At 40.9% G+C, this 21,261-nt stretch overlaps 3 protein-coding genes across 3 annotated transcripts in view; 2 read left to right on the forward strand and 1 right to left on the reverse strand.

Annotated features, from left to right (window-relative positions):
- Nucleotides 1–4,069: 4,069 nt before the first annotated feature.
- On the forward strand, nt 4,070–5,293 carry LOC128895029 (uncharacterized). Its single transcript, XM_054157239.1, has 3 exons — nt 4,070–4,278; nt 4,788–5,003; nt 5,097–5,293. The coding sequence occupies exons 2-3, from the start codon at nt 4,814–4,816 to the stop codon at nt 5,291–5,293; spliced, it is 387 nt and encodes a 128-aa protein (XP_054013214.1). The 5' UTR covers nt 4,070–4,278; nt 4,788–4,813.
- Nucleotides 5,294–5,515: 222 nt separating this feature from the next.
- On the forward strand, nt 5,516–6,056 carry LOC128895031 (uncharacterized). The gene has a single exon (XM_054157241.1). The coding sequence runs from the start codon at nt 5,517–5,519 to the stop codon at nt 5,694–5,696; it is 180 nt and encodes a 59-aa protein (XP_054013216.1). The 5' UTR covers nt 5,516; the 3' UTR covers nt 5,697–6,056.
- Nucleotides 6,057–9,450: 3,394 nt separating this feature from the next.
- Nucleotides 9,451–21,261, reverse strand: part of LOC128895027 (uncharacterized) — a 53,652-nt gene continuing 41,841 nt past the window's right edge. The window contains exons 2-5 of the mRNA XM_054157236.1: nt 16,490–16,629; nt 13,502–13,651; nt 10,690–10,845; nt 9,451–9,735 (exon numbers count right to left, since the gene is read on the reverse strand). Coding sequence (XP_054013211.1) covers nt 9,701–9,735; nt 10,690–10,845; nt 13,502–13,651; nt 16,490–16,628 — 480 coding nt within the window. The 5' untranslated portion in view covers nt 16,629 and the 3' untranslated portion in view covers nt 9,451–9,700. The remainder of the gene's footprint in view (nt 9,736–10,689; nt 10,846–13,501; nt 13,652–16,489; nt 16,630–21,261) is intronic.

Genomic DNA, 21,261 nt, shown 5'->3' on the forward strand with positions numbered 1-21,261 from the left:
TGGTCGAATTAATTTTTGGGGTTTTAGATAGAAGGATGACATTTTTTCGTGAATTTTTATATAAGCAAAAATTGAGGTAATTTGGTCGTATTAATTTTGGGCGGTTTAGATAGCGAGCTAAAATTTTGTTTGAATTTTTATATACGCAAAAATTGAGGTAATTTGATCGAATTAATTTTTGGGGGTTTAGATAGAAGGATGACATTTTTTTGTGAATTTTTATATAAGGAAATGTTGAGGTAATTTGGTCGAATTAATTTTTGGGGTTTTAGATAGAAGGATGACATTTTTTTGTGAATTTTTATATAAGGAAAAATTGAGGTAATTTGGTCGTATTAATTTTGGGCGGTTTAGATAGCGAGCTAAAATTTTGTTTGAATTTTTATATAAGCAAAAATTGAGGTAATTTGGTCGTATTAATGTTTGGGCGGTTTAGAAGAAAGAATGAGATTTTTTGTGAATTTTTATACGAGTGAATATTAAGGTAATCATTAAACGAGGTACTCGGAATGGCCAATTTTAGTCGTTTGTTTTTTTATCTGAGCACCACTGGCCCCTTACTTTCACGTCGTCCGGTGTTTCAGAAGGAGACTCGTTGAAGGAAGTTATAGCGAGAAAAAGGGTGAAAGAAGAAGGGGAATCGGTCATGCCTACCGGTTGACGTTTACCTTGAGCGATTTCTTACCGCCTTATTATATCCCCCTTTTTTCCCCACTTTTTCTTTCCTGTTCAACGGCGATCGCGGTACCCCTCGACTATAAAGTATCGTATCTACCTATCGCAAAAAAAAAAAGAGGAAAAATACAGCCGAGGGGCGTTTCGAAATTGCGTACAAGTATATTCCAAGGTCACGATTGCAATAGAATCGAAGACAGAAGACACGACAATTGTTTAAATTAATTCAGTTACAAGAAGCCCGCAAAATGTACCATTACTTACTGTCGAATACGATTCCCTTCCAAAAAAAATTTTATTTTAAACGATGATTAAACAACGACGCCATGTTAAGAATTTTTTCCAAAGGGATTATGCATAATTACCGGTGATTTGAAATCGAAACGAATACAATTCTATCCCGATTCACCGAATTTGACTCGCAAAATATACCATTACTTACTGTCGAATACGATTCCCTTCCAAAAAAAAAAATTTTTTTTAAACGATGATTAAATAACGACGCCATGTTGAGAATGTTTTCCAAGGGCGCCAAAATTGATTACGGTTCTGTCGATAATGCCCTCTCCGTTCGCCACCAGAGTGCAACGAACTGGATTCGCATGCAGGCATCGAGAACGTGTCTACTCGATTTTTACTGTTTATTGAACCTATCGTAGGTGGTGCGTCTCATTACAGCGGAGGAAATGATTGCAGATGAACGAGCAACTGCTAGTGGGTGGCTGCGATTGTGTCATTATTTCATTTATTTTCATAGATTTCGTCATACTATTTTCTAGTGTTTATTATAATATACTTTATAATTCTGTCTTTATAAATCTACCTTACTATCATAATTCTATCTAGATTCGTTTTCATCAACACTCAGTCCTTAAAATTAATTGTTCAAGTTCCTCGGTGAAAAGCTCTGTCGCCCATATATGGGTGACGTGGCGTTCAACGTGTTAAACTTGTCCATGTAATCCATGTAATTTGTGACTATTTTATTCGCATTGCCATTACCGCGCTCCTTATGAGAATCACCCCTAAAGTTTCGCCAATGTCGATGCTCGCCTTCCAACGATCCCACCTCGAATCTCGAATCGCAGTTCCCTCGTTTGAAGAACGAGTGCGTTTCTCTGTTCTGTTTCGAGCCTATCTAGTCTCGTTCGCGTTGTTAGTGCTCGTTTGGGAGGGAGGGGGGTGGTGACGGGAGGGAGTGCAGTCGCCGGCAGGTTTGCGAATACCAAAGGACGAAACCAGACGAAACCGGTCTCTCGAAATCGTCTAAGTCGAGGGGGGAGGGGCACGAAAGAACTTCGCGCCGGCGAAGAGCGAACAATTATTATTTTTAATAAAAAATAAAAATCCCCTCGCCCTTCTAAATATCTACGATTTCAATAAGAAATCGTTTCAACGACTCTTCCACCCAAGATGGCGTCTGGCTTATCGCGGTTGAAATTTATGCTCGCTTTCCGAATGCATAGAGTCATGCGAATCAATGCGCGGACACGCCTCGATCCCGGAGCGTGACATCAACATTACAATGAGCCACGATGAGTTAGCGTTCAGGAATTCGGTGGAGATAAAACAGGACTTTATAGCACGCTGGAGGGTCGAAATGCATCCCTCGGGTCCTTCGTGCTTTATCTACGAGTGTCCCGAAACGTTAACGACCGAAAAATCGAACGATCGAGAGAACGACTAAATATTTCTTGTTTCTAAAGAATTTTCCATTCTCTGATCAAATAATTCGTCCCTAGTTTTCATTCGTTTCCCAAATGAACTATAAATCATTTTCGTAACGCACGACCGGTCCTGCCGAGAATAATGTTGAATAATGGATTGTTTGGAGTTCGAAAAAGAAGAAGCACGAAAGTTCTGGCGAGGAATTGAATCGGTACAAAATACAGACGAATCGAACCGCGCCCAGGGGAGGACGAACAATGAGCGAACCGGAGTAGGGGGTTACGCATTCCTTCTATACGCGCACAAACGCATCGTGAATGCCCGTCGAACGCTCTTCGGGTTCGTTCCACCTCTGGAATACTGCCACGGAGCGCTCGTTGAACCGCAGACACTAATTTCCAGCGCTAATGAACCCCGGCGAGAAAAGCGCGGATTTCTTTTCACGATTCCTCGCGGCGTACGCTGCACCTCAGACGCGAGCGATTCGCGCGAAATGGATCGAAGAACGTTATTATATGCACGCGAAGAATTGCACCCGGAAGAGGTCAGTGGAATCGTCTAACGACGATGCATCTGAATGCGTTCCAGAAAACTGAGAAACTATGGACACGTTGAGGCCGGAAAGATATTTACTGAATGCAAGAGACATATAGGTGCAAACATTGTAATACGAACTGTACTTTTAATATCTTTTTATACTATTGCATACTGTGCGCATTTTGTAGTCTCTTGTACATTGAAATTTCCTATAAACCACGGTCTATTTATTAACGTTTGGAACGTAGGCGAACTCTGCTAAATAAAATAGAGTAGAAGTAGAGAATAAAAAATCGTAACAGAGGGCGATAAATAGCGGCAGAAACTCTAAGCAGCTCTTGCTGTTGAACTCTCGTATGGTAAAACATACGAACACGCGTGAGAGTGGAAACTACGTTGGTAACGTTACCACTAGTATCTGCTAGTATCCCTCAATGGTAACGTTACAACATCAGGTTATATGTTGCACTAATTTTATAGGTTACTTCCCCAGCAAAGGATAGTTTACAACTCTTACGATCCGAGAGTCTTTGTTTTCTTTCTTTTCCATTTCACATCTACATTTAGTTACTTTTTTATCGCGGCCCTCCTATAGCTTGGGTACCTCGGGATCGTTAAGCCCGTACTGTAGCTACAATTTTATCATAGCTACAGTCCCTGAGGGTGCCTTTATGGCTGGTGCAATTTTTTTTCTGAGGGCCCATAATTCTGTCAATACGGCCCTGGGTCCCAAAAATGTTATAACACCTTGAAAGGGGTGGTTCGGGAGGTGATTTCAAACAACCTTTTCCTTAGAGAAAATGTTGTCCGAGGCTTCGTCGAGGAGATATTAACAGAAAACCCCGACCAATCAGCGGTTACTCTATTGGCATGCTCGCGCTCTGATTGGTCAGTGTTTTCCGTTAATATCTACTCAACGAAGCCTCGGACAACATTTCCGCCAAGGAAAAAGTTGTTTCAAATCACACTCCGGACTACCCTCATCAAGAACTTCCAACAATTTTGGAACACCCTGTATATTGTCTATATACTCAAAGAATAGAAGCTACTTTCTCGACTTACCGAAGGGAGCCGACTGCTTCCGAAATTTCCCGAACTACCGAGTTCATGCATGCACTGCTCGTGCATCAGTGTGCGTTCATGTGCGTCTATTGCATGCAACGCTCCGCTAGATGGCACGTCAATGATATTTTCGTGACTAAATGCCAGATTGTACAATGCCCCGCCCAAATACAACTTGTTGTAACAGATTCCAGTGCATCAAGCGATGCGTGCATTTTCGAATGACTGCGTCGTTGCCTTAATGCTACCATCGGTGCGTCGCATACGATATTAATTATCAAGAATCGCATTGATAATCGAAACAAGGACGCAAAGGAGGATACGAATTACTCGAAGGTATGTACCGTATTAACATATATCGACTTCATTGACGCCTTCGAGAACCTCCGAATTCCTTCTCTCGAAAACTCGTTTCACAACTTGTAATTAGCTTCGGATTAATTGTATTATGACTAAAGGCATTAACGAATGTACAGTATAGTTATTATTAGCGTTGGTACGTAAGACTCGAGCGGTTTAAATATCCTCGATTCTGTAATGTTGATCTCACACGCCACGCCTTCGTTTTCTTAGTGTCTCTCCTCCAAGAAAATATTTCTCGGATTGTTCCATGAATTATATCATATATCTGACAGAGTCTGTCGTCATTATTACGTTATTTTCGAAGATGGTGCATGTAATCGTTAAATATTGACAATTTTTTCACACGATTTTGAAAGTTAAATAAAATTTTGTGTACTTTGAAAGAATTTGATCGGTTTGATTTTCTTCAGTTAATTTGTGAATCTATAAGCTTGTCAAAAAGTTCCATGTACTGAAGGGAAAACCGTCTTTGTCTTTTTCAGAAGAATCTCAGTCTAAAATTTATAAAATGTCCATTCTAGACGAGCGAGAGGACTACCTGAAGAATCCCTTTTTTGTCAAACACGAATACGGTGACTTTACGCCATTTTATATCACCGTAACCATCTGTTCTGTGCTATTCGCTGTCCTGTGCATTTTGAACATCGGATTCTGTTTCTGCTCTCGACATAAAAGTTATTGGCAGAATCGTCATACGGGTGAGTTTCTAAACAAAATTCATCTAAAAATATTGGTCTATCGCTTCAAACAAGCCTTTGTTTAATTGTCTTCCCTTTTTTCTGTTTAACCAGGAAATAGGTGGATTCAACCACTGTGGACGGTAATACCGCATAAAACGCCACCTCTAGATTTAAGCGAATTGGAGCCTGGGCGTACCTTCCAGCCAGAGACACGCGAGGTCTTGCAATATCACAACCCGAAATCGTATAAAACCTCACCGCAATCGCAAGAGTACATGGAGATGCAAAAACGTGAGAGTGAGATTTAATTAGATATTAACGAGCTAAAAGTAATTAGACGATAGATCTGATATTATACGTATTAACAAAAATAACAGAGCCTGAAAGTTATTAACGTCTAACTAGAACTATAGTTTCTGTTTCACTGTCATACAAACTGATACATTGTACAGCCAAAGTTAAGAGATAGTAGGTGTACAAAGTACAAAGGGTAAATTTTTGAAAATAGCTTAAGTAGAAAATTACGCCAAAATGGGACTGCACATATTTTGGCCAGCAACAACGTGCCTGACTCTTGTTGTGGTTTGCGTTATAATAGTTGTACTGAAATATGGATCGCGTATTTGCAAATTACGTCACACGGCATTGCCATCCGATCAGGAATGGGAGGGTAAAGCGTATTCTCGAAAACTCTCTGTCTCTATACCGTAAAAATAAGTAGTAATATCACCACGTGTTTTCAAAGATTCGTTTGCTTTATATCAAACTTTAAATCAAAACTATGCATTCTATATGACCACGTTTGCTCTATATCAGAGCACGACATTTTACATTTTTTAACTTTGATAAACAGAATTTAAGTGATTCGCTTGAATGCATATCAGAAACGTGATATCATTTCTCTCTAGTTTAACGGTAGTATAGCGGCATACCTTAAAAAATGAATGCTATATATCTGTATCTTTTATACGAAAATTTTTATATATTGTAAGTAATGCTAATAATTCCGTCCAATTATATAATCGTGACTTTTATTAAAATTTTATAATACGATTTACGAAAGAATTGTATCCGTCCCAGTTTCTGATATTTAATATTTTTCGTGTAATGGCAATTGTATCGATTACACAGAAACTTTTGTAACTTTTATATGCGTTCTTTTGACAAATAAAAGATGCTTGCCTTTGCGTAAAACGCGTACTTACTTCACGAGTAACCCTGGCAGGTGTCTATCATAGATGATAGGTAGGATATCAGAGGTGATCGTTGTTTTTATGTATAATATTTAGTTTTTCTTATTGACAACATTGGATTTTTATTACATGTGTAACGGTTACACAATTATTTAATAAGTAGATACATTATACAATTTCTGCATTCAGTTATAACATCAGCTTGTAAATAAATCACTGACGATTTCCCACGAACTACGAGAGATATTTGATTTAAGAAATGTTAAATTTGATTCGATTGCCTAAGCAACTAAAACCTCAGCGTACTTTCTACCCGACGCATCGTTTCCCCCGGAAGCCATTCCACGTTTAACCAACGCCATCGCGCGTTTTCATCTGCCGTAAGAACTTCGTCCAACGTGACCGATTAAACCAACAAAAAAAAAAAGAAAAAAAAACGCTCAACAAAATCCTTCCTCGCGTATGATTCTATGCCACTAACGAGTTTGAACTATCGACATGGTCATTGATTAAAAATCTCCAATGGCGCGATCAAGAGACTCACGCATCCACCGTTGCAAAGGCTTTTTTGATTACGTTTCGCGAGCACAGCGACAGATTAACTTTGAAAAACAAGTAAAACAAGCTTCTTCCTTCACCGTGAAATCTTTCGAGGATTCCGATTTGTTCAGACATAATTTTTTCATGGAAAGACACCTTGAAATCCGACAATTTCGCGGCGAATTTTTTTCTAATTTTTTTTTATTAAACAACAAATCGGAACCCTACTTTGAGAAGGTAATTAACCTCTAATTAGTAGCGTATTTCTTCTATCGATTCTGCTATGTTACAATGCAGTTAAAACACGGATAACCTCGATCGAGTTCCACACAGAGATGTGAAGCAGTGTTAATAATTACGTTTAGTAGACGTTTAATGACAGTAATTAGAAGAGACCATAGAACGTAGACAATGCTATCCTTACCCTATATCGATAGATTCGTTTATTTTATTTTTCTTCCCTTCGTTTTATGCGTAATGATGATATGCTGTATATACGTAATCTAGCTACGATCATCGGCACCGACCAACGCCACCATCGAATCCGTATAATCAACGTTTCGGTCGAGTATACGAACTTATCGTGTGCACCCCGGTATTATAACCTGAATCAGCTGACTTTATTCAACGAATTACTTTTGTTTGTATACATCTAGACTTAAAAACAAATACAATCTTGTATCTGGGGGGAAAGGTTTGATTTCTATAGTTTCAATGAAACGTCTCGTAGGGACGAGTTCCAATCGTTCGATCGTTCGTTACGGAAGTGATGCAAGTTTCGTTTATTTTTATTCAACGAATGTATGTTTGTTGTCATTAACGTAAGAACTATCCTTAATAATTCTAACAACTATTGCTTAATCATTTTTCTTCTCATTTCGTTTAACAATCCAACCAAAGTAGATACGATCGTAATTTTGCTCTGTCTAAATAAGACACTAAGTAAGAACTCGGTTTCTTTTTTTAAATGGACCCTACGCCTGCACTACTTGCATAACGAACGGCTCGATTAATATTAGCGTCCCGGCTCTACGAATTCGTTTGAGACTTTTCGTTACGTTCATTTGATTTTCATGCTCATTTGGCTTTCGTTATTATTTTAACTTTTCCATTCAGAGATAATACGAGACACATATAACAACTGTATACAGCGACGTTTCTTATATATATATATATATATTTATATATATAATTTTTTGTTTGTATGCAAGGAATACGTCTCGGTGAGAAGGGATCGTTGATACAATATCGGAGAAACGGTAGTAATTATCGAATCGTACTTCTTACATAAGGCAGCGGTTCCCAAACTTAGGGACGCGACACGAATAACGTTTTTTTTTTTAAAGAAATGTTCGTTTCCATCGTACCAGCCCGCTAAGGATGTATATGTAATTTTCGATACGTTCTCTTTTTCAACGTTTACGAGTTTCTCTAATTAACCTCATTCTTCCATTCATCGTAGAAAAAGTCGCACATGTTTTTTTTTTTTTTTGTTACTCTCATTAGCATCGCGTTTATCAAGCTTTACAAATATCGTTCAACTAACGATCGAGTACTAATGAAAAAGTCCGAGAAGTTTAGAAACCGTTGGATGAATATAAGACATAGTTTTAACATCGAACACTGTATAGTACCTACGCGAAAATCGAGAGATTGCGTCTCTATCTCACAAACATTGTACCTGGTTTTAAGTGTAAACACCGCAAAGTCGACGAAAAAAAAAAAAAAAAAGAAGAAAAACAGAAAGGAATAAGACGAAACGAAACCCAAACGAAGAGCGTGTCAGCTTGTAAACAATCGTACGATAAGGACTCCTTGGAAGGAGTTTTGTCGCGTGCAAACTAAGAGAACGAAACTAATCGAGGAGCCGACTACAGTACCGAACGCTCGCTATCGACGCCATCTTCTTCTTTCCCTTTTTAACCACAGGAAGACAAAGTTAATAAACATCTTAAGAACACAGAGATCGCGCGACCTTCTTTTCCTTCTTGATACGTTATTCTCTAATTAGGAGGGAGGGGGAAGGGGGATTTCTATGCATGCTACGATGGACAAATCGTATAACGTTGGAAACTCGAATGGGTTTTTCTTTTTCCCTCAACGACGTAATATTCTAACGAGAATATCTTTCATACAGAATCTCAACGGCAGTTGTGTTTCGTATTCTTGTAGCTAGGAGGTTTTTCTAATCGATCGTCGAGACAGTAGCACTTTCTCCAACAACCGAAACCGTTGTCTTGATTTTTTTAGAAAAGTTCTTTCCTAGAGAATTCTTTTCTCCTTATTCCAAACGAGATATTGGAAAATATTAGTCTGGTTATTCGCAGCCCCTCTGATACATGGCTAACAAACAGCAAGTGCGAATAATATAAGATTAGAAAAGTTTCTTCAATCAAACACGACAGCGAACGTTAATAACGAGAGAGGAAAGAGGAAATATGTCGATCTTCAACGGTTTCGCTATGCTACTGCGTCGAGGGCACGAATTTAATATTCACACGTAAATTGGTACACAGTAATTTCGGCGTCGGCACAACGCCGCCAAGAAGAGCATTATCAGGTTCGCCTAATACGCTTTAGTACGTCCGCGTCGCGGCTAACGACATTTGGCCACGCGTAATGGAAGTGATACGGAAAACAGCCCAACGCGTACTCTGTCGATAATTAATACCGACGGTCGGTTAAATACCGACAGCAAACGTATCCGAGAAATTCGGCTTCGCAAATTGTCGCGCCGTACGGTTTACACATTTACATATCTGGTTGTTTCGCAGACAGCAGCGTTCTGGAGAACCTTTATCTACCGAATTACGATCGCTGTCATTCTGGAACGCGGAATACAATTTGTTCGTTCGATACGCTCACGCTAGACAGTATTTATATTCGAGAGAATGAAAGTTTCACGTGAAAATGACAAGATTTTGTTTTCGTTGCCTGTTGCCGAAACAGTTTGCAGCGCGCTCCCTCGACGATTTTTCCAACTTACTGCTTACCCGACTTCTTGTTCGATCGTTCACCTGAAACAGACCAAAGTTTTCTGTTAGATTTATTTTTTTTTTTTTTTTTTTTTTTTTTTTAATGAAAATTCCGATTTCTACGTTTATTAAAATTATCTTTCTTTTTACGATTCGACGATCGCTACGAGATACAGAAACGCATTCTCCTTGGACGCGAGTTCTCCTATCCGTTCGGACGTTATACACGGCACATTTATTGCTTCTTTTGTCCGTGACCCCAAGGAGACGCTTCAATAACCTTATCTTTAACTCCGTCAATGCCATCGTCAAGCGTACTCGACGAGGTAAGGTGCCGTGACACTAGTGTCAATCTCGAGTACAACTAGAGTACAACAGACCACTGAGCCCCAGACAATGGGGTTGTTGGCGCGTCGTCCAATAAAATCTCGAGGAACGCCGTTTTTGCGTCGTTTCAACCGATGACGAATTACTTCCATTCGACCGCTATCCGTGAATCTAGAACTCCATTTTGATTCCCTTCTACGACACGGTGTGTGTACGTATTGATTTTACAGTTTGCATACATCATTAGGCGATTATAATAATTTCTGGTATTTCGCGCTCGTTAAAAACTAATCAAAGATGTAATGAAATAATTCATAACGAGGTTTTGACGATGTCACCGTCAACGAAGAAATTCTGAAAATATTTAGTTGGTACGTGATCCAGGGATGGGCAAAACCCTAGTCTTCGAATAAATGTCAAGTTTGTCGACGTGTTTGTCTCGTTTCTTTCTTTGGAAAATGTTCAAAAGAGGAAAGGAGATAGACAGATCGGCAGACTTCAGATTTATTCGAAACTTAGAGTTTTGCCCACCACTACCGCGTTATCCCTTCTTTACCTACCGAGTCGAAGCATCTGTAATCCTATCCTCTAGCGCGAGTTAAATACTTATAGGAGGTTTTAGATAAGGTTTCATTCGTTCTGGGTGAAAAAGAAAATTACTAGAAATACCTTTGGTGGTCTTCTTGGTGTTGGTCTCCGGTCTACACCTCTTGGTGAGTCGACGCGTCTTCTCGCAGCCAGCGTCGCTGTTCGCCTTCAAATTGTCCACTCTCGTCATCAGCTGATTCACGCATCCGCTCCACGTACCCTTTTCGTACCGGCAAGCTGTGCTCCCCGCCACGCAGAGTTAATCGTACCGCCATAAACTCCCATTTGCGTTCCAACCATCGTACAAGTTAACGCGACAACGGTGCATCTCGTGTTACGAAACAAGAACGCTAATTTCCTGACCAATCTTTTCAGACATCTGTGCCCTTTACATTCAATCATCTACTATTTATCCGCTATTTATATCTTTCCTTTCATCTAACTCTAGTTTAGGTGAAAATATTAGGTGATATTATTCAGGCGATCACGTTCATGACTGAAACCAGGACTTCTTACACTACGGGTCGCGTGATTTTAATGTAAAATATCGAACACTCTCTTTTATACATATACGTTCCCGAAGACGGTCGGCCATTTACAATTCAACTTCGTGACTCGAACGCGACAGCCGCGACGGAACTTCGCCGACGCATAAATCCGAAATATCCCCAAGCCGTCGCCGGATCGGAATTCTAGATGGCGCCGTTCGGACTCGAACCGAAAAGGGCAGAGCGATCAACCTGTCCCGTCCATTGAATTCAAAAGTCCCTCGGCCGAAAACGTTTCCGCGCGTTGAATAACGTGACCTGCGTTCGATGGCGCGACTCCAACGTGAGTTCTTTCCTTTTTTTTTTCTTTTATTTTCCGACCGCGACCATTTTCTTTCCTCCTTTTTTTTTCGGGTGCATTTCACGGCTTCCCGCGTGTAACTCGACGCCGAACAATAATTCCACTAGACCCGTGACCGTATGAGATGCGAGGCGGGAGAGGTGACGGGTGGAATTGAAAGAGTGAGTCACGGAAACCCTGTCGCCTGGTTGAATTTACGAAGCTGATTAGCGCCGAAACGAATGCACCGTTGTCCGAAATCACCGATAACTGGGACGCGACGTGTCGTTCTTCGAGCTCGTTTAATTAATTAAGACGTTCCACTAGGGGCGGGGAGAGGGGAAGGGAGGGAGGGAGTGGGGTGGGGTGGTGGTTCTCCTCGCTAATTAGCAGAGTCCATTAAGCCTCGTTCCATGCAAAGAACGCGGGAAACGTTCGATCGTGCCAGCACCCCCGGTAGATTAAACCGTATTAATTAGTCTCGCGAGCTGTTTGCGACCGATGGAAAATAAAAACGTGAACATTTGGATTATCGATACCGGACATGTTCGATTGATTTCGATTGGTGTTGGGGCGATGTGTCGCCGTTTCGTGAAATCCCGACGGGTCCGTTGGGCCGTGCATTGGACACGGATCGCGAAAGAAATACTTGTTCCGATTTTCAGGGACGACCGTGCTTGGATCGTTCGGAGTGTTTTCGCGGGGAAAAAAAGATTCATTCGTTATTTGTACATATTCTATCGGACGAGCGAAAAAATAGAGGCGATATAGCGCGTGCTCGGAGGTAGCATGTGTCGCGAAGCGAACCGACTGTGTTTTTACAAAGATATCGTCGAAGTTTACCATTTAAATTGTGTCGGGTCGCTTCGCGGAATGAATCGCTTTTTTACCCGCTTTTGTTGAATCGTAATGAAAGTCGCGCGGAAGGGAGAAAGGCTTCGCGGTGGGGTACGGAGACGTTGGGAGTGGTGGAGAGACCGCGTGGAGGGGGAAGAAGATGTCGCGAAAGGGGACAGAAAGCGTACGGGGGAACGGAACGACTGGAGGGGAGAAGAAGACGCCGGAGAGCGGAGAGAAATCACGTGGAGGGGGGAAGAGAACGCCTAGAGGGGAAATGGACCTCTTCGCAGGGGACAGAGACGACGCAGAGGAGGAAGAAATAGTTCGAGGGGAAGGTGAACGCGTAGAAGACGCGGAAGGGGAAAAGTGCGTTCTTCTTAAAAGCTACCACCGCGCGGTTGGTAAAAATTTGAACAATTTTTTATAATAAAAAGAAAAACGATTTGCTTACGCATGGTCTCGTTCGAACTATTCATCGAGTGAATTGCATTCAATCGTACGACTCGATTGTACTCCAATTGAGATTCAACCGATTCAAAAAATATTCCGATCATCTCGACACGATTACGATTTTTACACGATACGCGTTTCTTACGATTCCTGGGGATTCAAATTGTACGTTATTCGCTCTTCCGTATCGGGAAAGTGAAAATAATTATCTAACAAAGGAACCCCAAAGATATTCCTCCGTAGCGGATGTACGCGAATGGTAATGAAACAATGCTTGAAGATTTTTTTTCTTTTTTCTTTTTTTTTTTTTTTTTTAACCAAGGTATCGTATATCTGCGACAAGAGATCCACAGGAAACTTTCCAACGAACGAGTAATAATTTGTAGACCGATGGTACGTGTACCGCTCCATTGTCTCGCGTTCGTTATTCGTGTACTCGTCTGATTATACCGTTTAACGAACGAACCGTTACCGAGCCATCGAGGCACGGTTAAAAATCGCGACATTTCCCGGCCGTAACCAGCGGCATTTTCACCTCCGAATTATTAGCTTCGCTCGAAATACTTAGGAACGACGGTTCTGGACCCGAATACCGCGGAATGAAAGGAATACGGGGCATTCGACGCTGCATACCGGAACATTTAAAATCTTTACGCTTCGCGTGGAAACCGGAGCGGAGAGGTATCGGGAAACCGTGATTAAAAAAGAAAAAAGAAGAAAAATAAAAAAAAAAAAAAGAAGAAAGGTGGCACAAAGTCTCGTTACTACTATTTACCTTTCTTGCACTTCTTCTCGATGGTCTTTGTCGGCTCGCAGGACTTGTCGCCTTTCTTAAGGTTCAAGGTGCGGGACCGCGTGTTGGTTTTCGAGTCGCAATCCGACCATTGACCCTTCACGTATCTGCACGACGCGGGGCTGCCGGATGCTGCAACAGATGCGAAACGTCGATGGAGATACGGGTAAAGTGGCGTCTAATTTCGAGATCGATTCGTCGATTTACTTCTTTCATTCGAACGAATTTCTTTCGTAGAGATAGAAGATGATACTTATGATTGTAAATATTCGTCGAAGGTAACGTTTCTACGAACGTCAATTCTTATTTATCGTTCGTCAGCTCCTTGACTTTCAACGATCTGGCGTTAAACATTGGCGCACTAGATAGCATAATGCTGTTGACGACGACAGCGATTACGTAATTGATTAAGAACAGAAACTTATTAAGAATTCGTTTCACTTCGATGTAAAGAAAACGACATTACTTTTCGGTTTCTCTAATACATACTTCGATCGTAGATAATCTAAGCGTAACCACGTTGAAAATTCGGGCGTCGTGATTCGTACGCGATATTCGAAAGCTGAAATTTTCGGGTGGAGGTATCGGTGAAAGGGTGGCGAAAGAAAAGCGTCGGTTTCGTCCGTGGCCCGAAACCCCGAATAAATTTCCGAGAGAGGCGAATGATCTTAGCCGACAATGAGACACGTCGCGCGTCGCTGGCTGGATATTTCAATTGTATTCGCGATCCTGGCCGCGGGAGAGAAAATCCCGAGAGATTAGAAAGAGCCGCGACGAAACAAAAGCGCTTTTTCATACGTCTATACGACCCGAGGGGACCGACGTGATCGCGAAACGATGCTTCAATTCCCTGCCGTTACCGCTCGACGTCGCGCGGTGCTCGAAATCTAGACCAAAGTCGAATTTTCGATTCTCACGAATGTTCCGACGTCGTTTCTTTAGCTCACGGGTGGAAAAAATTAATATCATATTCGGGTTCAGCGTCCCCAAAAACCTCGAAGACGATTCCAATGACGCACGAGCGACCCAGTAATAATTATAAGGGTAGTTCTTAGAGTTACCCTTTGGGGGGGGGGGGGGGGTAGCTCTAGAGACTGAAATAAAGGCCTAAGCTTCGATAATTAATTTTGAGAGTGTCGCGAAAGGTATAGGATTTCTTTTTACAGAGAGTTTGTTTAACACATATCGAAGTACGAACAAAAATTGTTGTCTTGTAATTTTAGTACGAAATGGCGGCGCCGATGGGAGTCGCCAAAATTAATTTTTTTTTAAACGACCTCATGGGAGAACGGTTTTTTCGCCGTGCACAACATTCGGAACAAACTACCGATAAATTTTATAACATATACACCGTTGGCTGTAGAAGCACGTAGCAGTCTTTTTGTTTAATGTGCACTTTCGTGTTTATTAACGATTTACTGTTTATTTTTTGACCGAAAAATCGGTTAGTGTGCTGTTTCTGCAATATTTGATTTAAAAAAGAAAACTCCGTACTTCTATAGCCGACAATATATAGATTATAAAATTGTTCGGTTGTTTGTTCCGGATTTTAAAAAGAGTAAATTTCGAAGACTCGCTTTGTCGTTTTATACTAAAATTCTAAAACAACAATTTTTGTTCGTACTTCGATATGTGTTAAAAACAAAAACCTCCTTTAAAAAGAAATCCCGTTCCTTTTGCGACACTCTCAAAATTAATTATCAAAGCTCAGGCCTTTTTTTCGGTCTCTATAGTGGTGTTACCCTCAAGAAAAATTCTTTTTATTCTTCATTGGTGCGTGTATATACCGTATATTAAGATATGAATTTGTACAAATATCCGTAGTCCAACTATCACGAAAATTCCGCGATCCGTTGGGAACCAAGTTTGCACCGAGGAAGGGATTTACTGTCGGTAACCGATTGGAATTAGAACCGAGCGTTCTCCGGTAGCGTACCACCCTTTGAAGCGTTTGCATCATTTAACAGTCAAAGTGCATCGTGTCCGAGAAGACCCGGTCGGTGAATTAACGCCGGCGATATAACTTTCAATGAATTCTTACCGCGAGCTCCCCAGAGCGTCCTCAACGAGGAAAAAAAATTCTAGGTACGGCGCCGTTAAGACACCCTCGTATAAATCATCGAAAGTTTCATAATTGGCTGTTACTTTGTTAAAAAATGTAACGGGTCGGCTACTCTCATCGTTCTTCGTTTCGTTCACCGGCTGCCGAAAGTCCGCGAAGCTACGATAATTAAATCGCTGGGGAATATTCGGCCGGCGTTGTTAAAAATGAACGTGGGAGGACGTTTCCTTTATAAGTGGCGCGTTTATGTAGCGTTTGTTGAACGATCAAACGCGATACGTATCGCGAGCGTTAATGAAAAGTGTGCTTTACGATCGACAATAATGGAAGGTTACGGGCCGGTTGGGTGTTGCGTTATTATACGGAATTAAATTTTACGTTTTAAAAAATGCGATATTAATTTTACGGGGCGTCCAGAGTATGGGATTACGTGTCGAGCAATTTCCAATAAAATTGGATCGTAATTGGTTGTAGAATGAGCCTTCGGCAATGTAACACGTATTGTTGCTCGCTATTCTCGTTATATCTTTATGAAAGTGTTACGAATAGATCGCCGAAGTTGCGCCGAGAAAAACGAGTCCAAACACGGCTATGTTCGAACCACTTTGAATCATGCGTGAAAAAAGCGTAATGAAAGTTATGCGAATAACGTATAATTTAAAAGTAGTCCGAACCGGGTCGTGTTTGGGCTCGTTTTCATCGGCAGAACTTCGCCGATCCGTCGAAGATATTCTCGCGAAGATTGCGAAAGATAAAAATCCAAAGATTATTGTAAACGAACCATTGGAAGATTTAAATTAAAGAGATCGACGAATAAGGGCCCATCGAGTCGATGGTTCGTTAGTTTCGCAGTTGTATCCGTCTTTGACATCGAGACAGATTTTTAATTAAGCTTGATTATCCGATACCTCGTTCTTTGGTGCCGCGAACGGTTCGCACGAGAACCTCCTTGTCGTCCTCCTCCCAAAGGTCGGACTCCGCCTTGGCGTTGACGACGATCATCAACAGGGTGACACCCACCAGCGTCAAACTCCACCACAGCTTCATTCTGCAGAAAGAAAGAAGAGAAAACGTTCTCGTTAATCTTCGCCCTATAATTACCGTCGTTTTAATGGTTACACGTCGCGACGCCGAGGACACGGTCGGATGGGCTCGAACAACGTGCGAAAAGAAAGCGTGTCTACACGGAACCGTCGTTTCCTCGTATCGGCTTCGACATTTACCTTTTCGCGACACACGATACGAGCAATATCACGCGAGACACGATACGAGCAGTGATCTTCGGTGATTTACGAACGAAAGGGATTTGTAATTTAGGATACAGAATATATAATTGTTGTAAATAGACTGCGGATCTTTATGCAAAATAAAATCTTCGCGAAATTGAACTAAATTGAATCGAAGAAAAATTGAACCTAATTAGGAATTTATTTTATTTTGCAAATGTTATAATATGAACTTTTTATTATCGATCTTTTTTATATTCTTGCAGATTGTTTGCATTCTGTAGTTTCTTGCACGTTCGAATTTTCTATAGATGCATAAAGATCCGCAGTCTAGTTATAGACTATGAAACGAGCCTAACCGGGATCTCTCATTCAAATCGCGCTGCGAGTTTGAAAATGTCCAGAGAACTGCTTCAAAGATCTCTTTCTATTAATTGTTGGCTAATTGAAACGAAGACCGGTTAAATAACCCACCCGGGAATACTCTAGCTTGGAAACCGTACAAATGAAAATTTACCGCGTCTCTACCACCCTCCCCAACCCCCTACAGGAATATTAAATATCTACTCGCGGAACGGTTGTAATGCAGATGTATGTGTACCGGTTAAATCGTCATGTTAATTAATAGGGAAGTGCGGGGGCGAGAAAATTATACAGAAAGCAATTCGTCCGCCCTTCCATGAGAGGAAACCGTTCGTTTGTCTCTTACGCTGCCGCAATTACTGGAATTTTTTCCAGTTGCGTCGACGATTTCGATTTCGACGATCGATCCCGATGTAACAATCATACGCATTTATCTCGTTACGCGGAACATACATAATTCTACTCTACTCTAATTCTACTATACTCGAATTCTACTATACTCGAATTCTACTATACTCGAATTCTACTATACTCGAATTCTACTATACTCGAATTCTACTATACTCGAATTCTACTCTACTCTAATTCTACTCTACTCTAATTCTACTCTACTCGAATTCTACTCTACTCGAATTCTACTCTACTCGAATTCTACTCTACTCGAATTCTACTCTACTCGAATTCTACTCTACTCGAATTCTACTATACTCGAATTCTACTCTACTCTAATTCTACTCTACTCTAATTCTACTCTACTCTAATTCTACTCTACTCTAATTCTACTCTACTCTAATTCTACTCTACCGTCTAATCGATCGAACTTGTTCAGACAGTAAACTCAGTTTGTAACGACTCTGTAAGTAGAATCTGGATTTATTGTAAATGTGATATCCATAGCTTTTGGAATATATAAAGTTTTTGTAAGCAGATTGTGATATTTTCATTAACTCTGAGACGAAAATGAATGATTCGATGGACGAAACGAACTTGTATATGTCACGCTGACTTTGCGAATCGTTTTGCAGGTTGTGGTGAAGGAAGTAGCGAGTACAGGCTCGGTAACATATTTTTAAAGAAATTTTACGCGGATTTAATATCATTTTTCTTAAAATACCGTAGCCTATGTTGCTCCAGAGAAAGCAAGAAAGCTACTATTAGAGTTTGCTATGAATCCCATTAAGTAGTTTTTCAAATTTTTGTGAGCATCCAAACAAACGCTGTCCCTTAATGTAACAGCAAGATCGTAAAGTTTACCTCGGACGGGAACGGAATTAATTTCCACGCCCGGCGAGAATACATTCCAGCGGTAATTAGTAACCGTAAATGTAACGCGGCGAACGCGAAATAAACGGGTTTATGCAGAAGCTCGATGGTCTCGGTGATCCATCATGATTTCGAAAAATTAAGTCGAGCCCAGCTGCGTGTAACATTCGCGTCCGAGCGAACGGGTACATTGAATTAATGAAACCGCGCAGCCTACGGAGGATAATTGAAAGAATCTCTTAATTCAACGGCTCGGCGAAGGTAAATACATTAGCGAGCGAACGAGGTAAAGCCCCAACAAGTAACACCGCCGACGAAACCCGTTGGAAAACAATGAAATAAAGGAAACGTGTTCCTTTCTCCAGTACTGCGTGAGAATCGCTCCGGGTAAACGAACGTTGGTCGTTCCAGGAAAAATTGAATATTTCCCGGGAATTAAACACTAAGTGTCGTTTAATTTCCTCGAGAGAGTGATTATCGATTCGTTCGCCTAACGACACCGGAGACTCGTGGACGATACTTGTAGACGGAAGAGTACAAGTCGGCGGGTGGAAGCTATGTAAATTTGTATCGTTTCGCGTCGCGGAGTTAATACGAAACCGTTTCAGCCGATGTCGCTCTGCCCGAGGGAACGTCCCATGAAAATTCATAATTCGAACCGTAGCGTAATTGCCAAAATCTCGAATCAGAGAGTCCAGTTTTCGGTTGACGCGATCACGTTTGGTTGTACTCGTTTCGTAATTGTGGATCACAATCACAAAGATTTCCGTGTGAGATCAATTGAAAAAATTACCAAGGCCACCTTACGGCATACCTGAACATTTCTCAAGGTTTAAAAAAAAAAATGAAGTAAATTCTTTACTATAAAAATATATATATATATATATATATATATTAATGAAAGACCCAAAGAATGAACAAAAAAATATATATTAATGAAAGACCCAAAGAATGAAAAAAAATATATATATATTAATGAAAGACCCAAAGAATGAAAAAAAATACATATATTACTCAGAACCGCCCCGAAATATTTTATTTATTTATTACGAATTTATAGTTTTTTTTAGAATTTAATTTTAGAAAATTACAGTTTTAGAAGATTACAGTTTCTCGCGAATAAAGATGTTTTGTTCTATCGCGGAAACGCGGAAAGGATGGCCAAGGGAGCCGACGACGTACCGGGAACGAGGTCGCTGCTCCGAACGGACGGAAAAGACGGCGATGATTTTTTAATGCCCGCGGGAAAGCTCGTCCCCGTCGATCGTATCATAAGCTCGTTTCGACGAAAGGGACGTTAATTAATCTCGCGTAGCGGCTGTTCATAGCGACGAAACTAGCTTACAACTTTTTTCATTTATAATTAAACCGGTTCCGCTCTCGTTCGTTTCTCGAGTTCGGGGGCATTTACATCGTACTTCGCTCCGAATCTTGATAAGCTCGAGGGAGACGGTCAAGTTTTCCATTTCCGAGGACTTCGTTAATATTTATGACGCGGGGTTGGGGAGGATAACATGATCGTTCGGGTACGTAGACAATCTTCGTCTTCTTGTCGAACGTTAATTATCGTAACAGTGGCGCGATTCTTTCAGAAATTCCTCTCTCTCGACTCTGTGAAGAAACGGATTTCGGTGAGACGACAGTCTGAGGGAAGATACTAATTTTTTTTTTTTTTGTAGACGATTTAAAATTAATATTGTTCGTTTGTTTTTGAGTTTATAACGCTTAAAAACTTGGAAAGCTACTGATACATGACTATTCCCTTCCCCTTTATTTACTATTGCACTGTGTTATTCCTTATTTCCTCGCCTCTAGGTTTTTCCCATACTTTATATTCCATACTTGATTTGTTAGCCAACCCTAATCTAACCATGAAAAAACCTGAGCTGTCCCTTAAAACGTCCCTTAAAATTAATCGACAGCTGTTCAGGTTATTTTTCTCGAGTATCTATCCAACATATTTTGATTATTGTTTGAATCGTACCGATCGCAGGACGTTTATCAAAAGGGACACGCGTATCAAAAAAATGTACAGATTTAAGATGAATACGGTACCACGTTTGTCATACTCAGACTCTGAACGTTTTTTAAGAGGGAATAATAAAATGTCCCGGCCTGTGTATATCGCGCACGCCGTGCATCCGCCGCTCGCGACACGAGACAAATGATGCAGCCCGAGAGACTGTACTCGAAGAGGGATTGCTTCGAGGACCGAAGAAAAATTACTCGTTCGCGTTGCGTTGCATCGCACGCGGGAACTTCGTATCAGCATTTCCGCGAGGATTCCTTAAAAAAGTAATCTCGTGAAATGAAAATCGATGAAGCAGATGTTAGATGAAATTAAGCAGGGGAAAATGAACGCAACAGAAACGGTTCGTTTATCGATTTCAGTGATTTGCGTTTAATAGGAGAAAACTTATTCGTCGGAGCTACTGAGAAACAACGACGCACTCGCGACGACTAGCATCGCACGGTAGCGAGATGAGGAAATTCGTGTATCCTATCGCTTTAAATAAAATATTCGGCATGCAAATACAAATGTAATTCGCAACGCGGAACTGTAATTTTCGAGGAAACTTCGTTTCCACGAGTCTCTCAACCGCTCTGGAAAGTAGGAATCGTCCAAATTTCCTTGTCGGTCGTAATAAATGACTCCTATTGTTGTTACAAATCGCTACTGTCGCGAACAGTAATAACGGATCGCTGAGGGAGCAGAATCTGGCGAAATTCGCCGCGAATTAGGCACCCGTGAGAACTCGGTTGGACATATATAATATATATGTATATATATATATATATATATATATATATATATATATATATATATA

Source organism: Hylaeus anthracinus, unplaced genomic scaffold (assembly GCF_026225885.1).
Source record: "Hylaeus anthracinus isolate JK02 unplaced genomic scaffold, UHH_iyHylAnth1.0_haploid 4, whole genome shotgun sequence".
Lineage (NCBI taxonomy): Eukaryota > Metazoa > Arthropoda > Insecta > Hymenoptera > Colletidae > Hylaeus > Hylaeus anthracinus.

Excerpts from the sequence above, each read along its gene's own strand:
- LOC128895029 (XM_054157239.1), top strand. The coding sequence starts at position 4,814 with ATGTCCATTCTAGACGAGCGAGAGGACTACCTGAAGAATCCCTTTTTT. Across the intron at positions 5,004-5,096 it reads TTGGCAGAATCGTCATACGG|GAAATAGGTGGATTCAACCA; the intron begins GTGAGTTTCTAA and ends CTGTTTAACCAG.
- LOC128895031 (XM_054157241.1), top strand. The coding sequence starts at position 5,517 with ATGGGACTGCACATATTTTGGCCAGCAACAACGTGCCTGACTCTTGTT.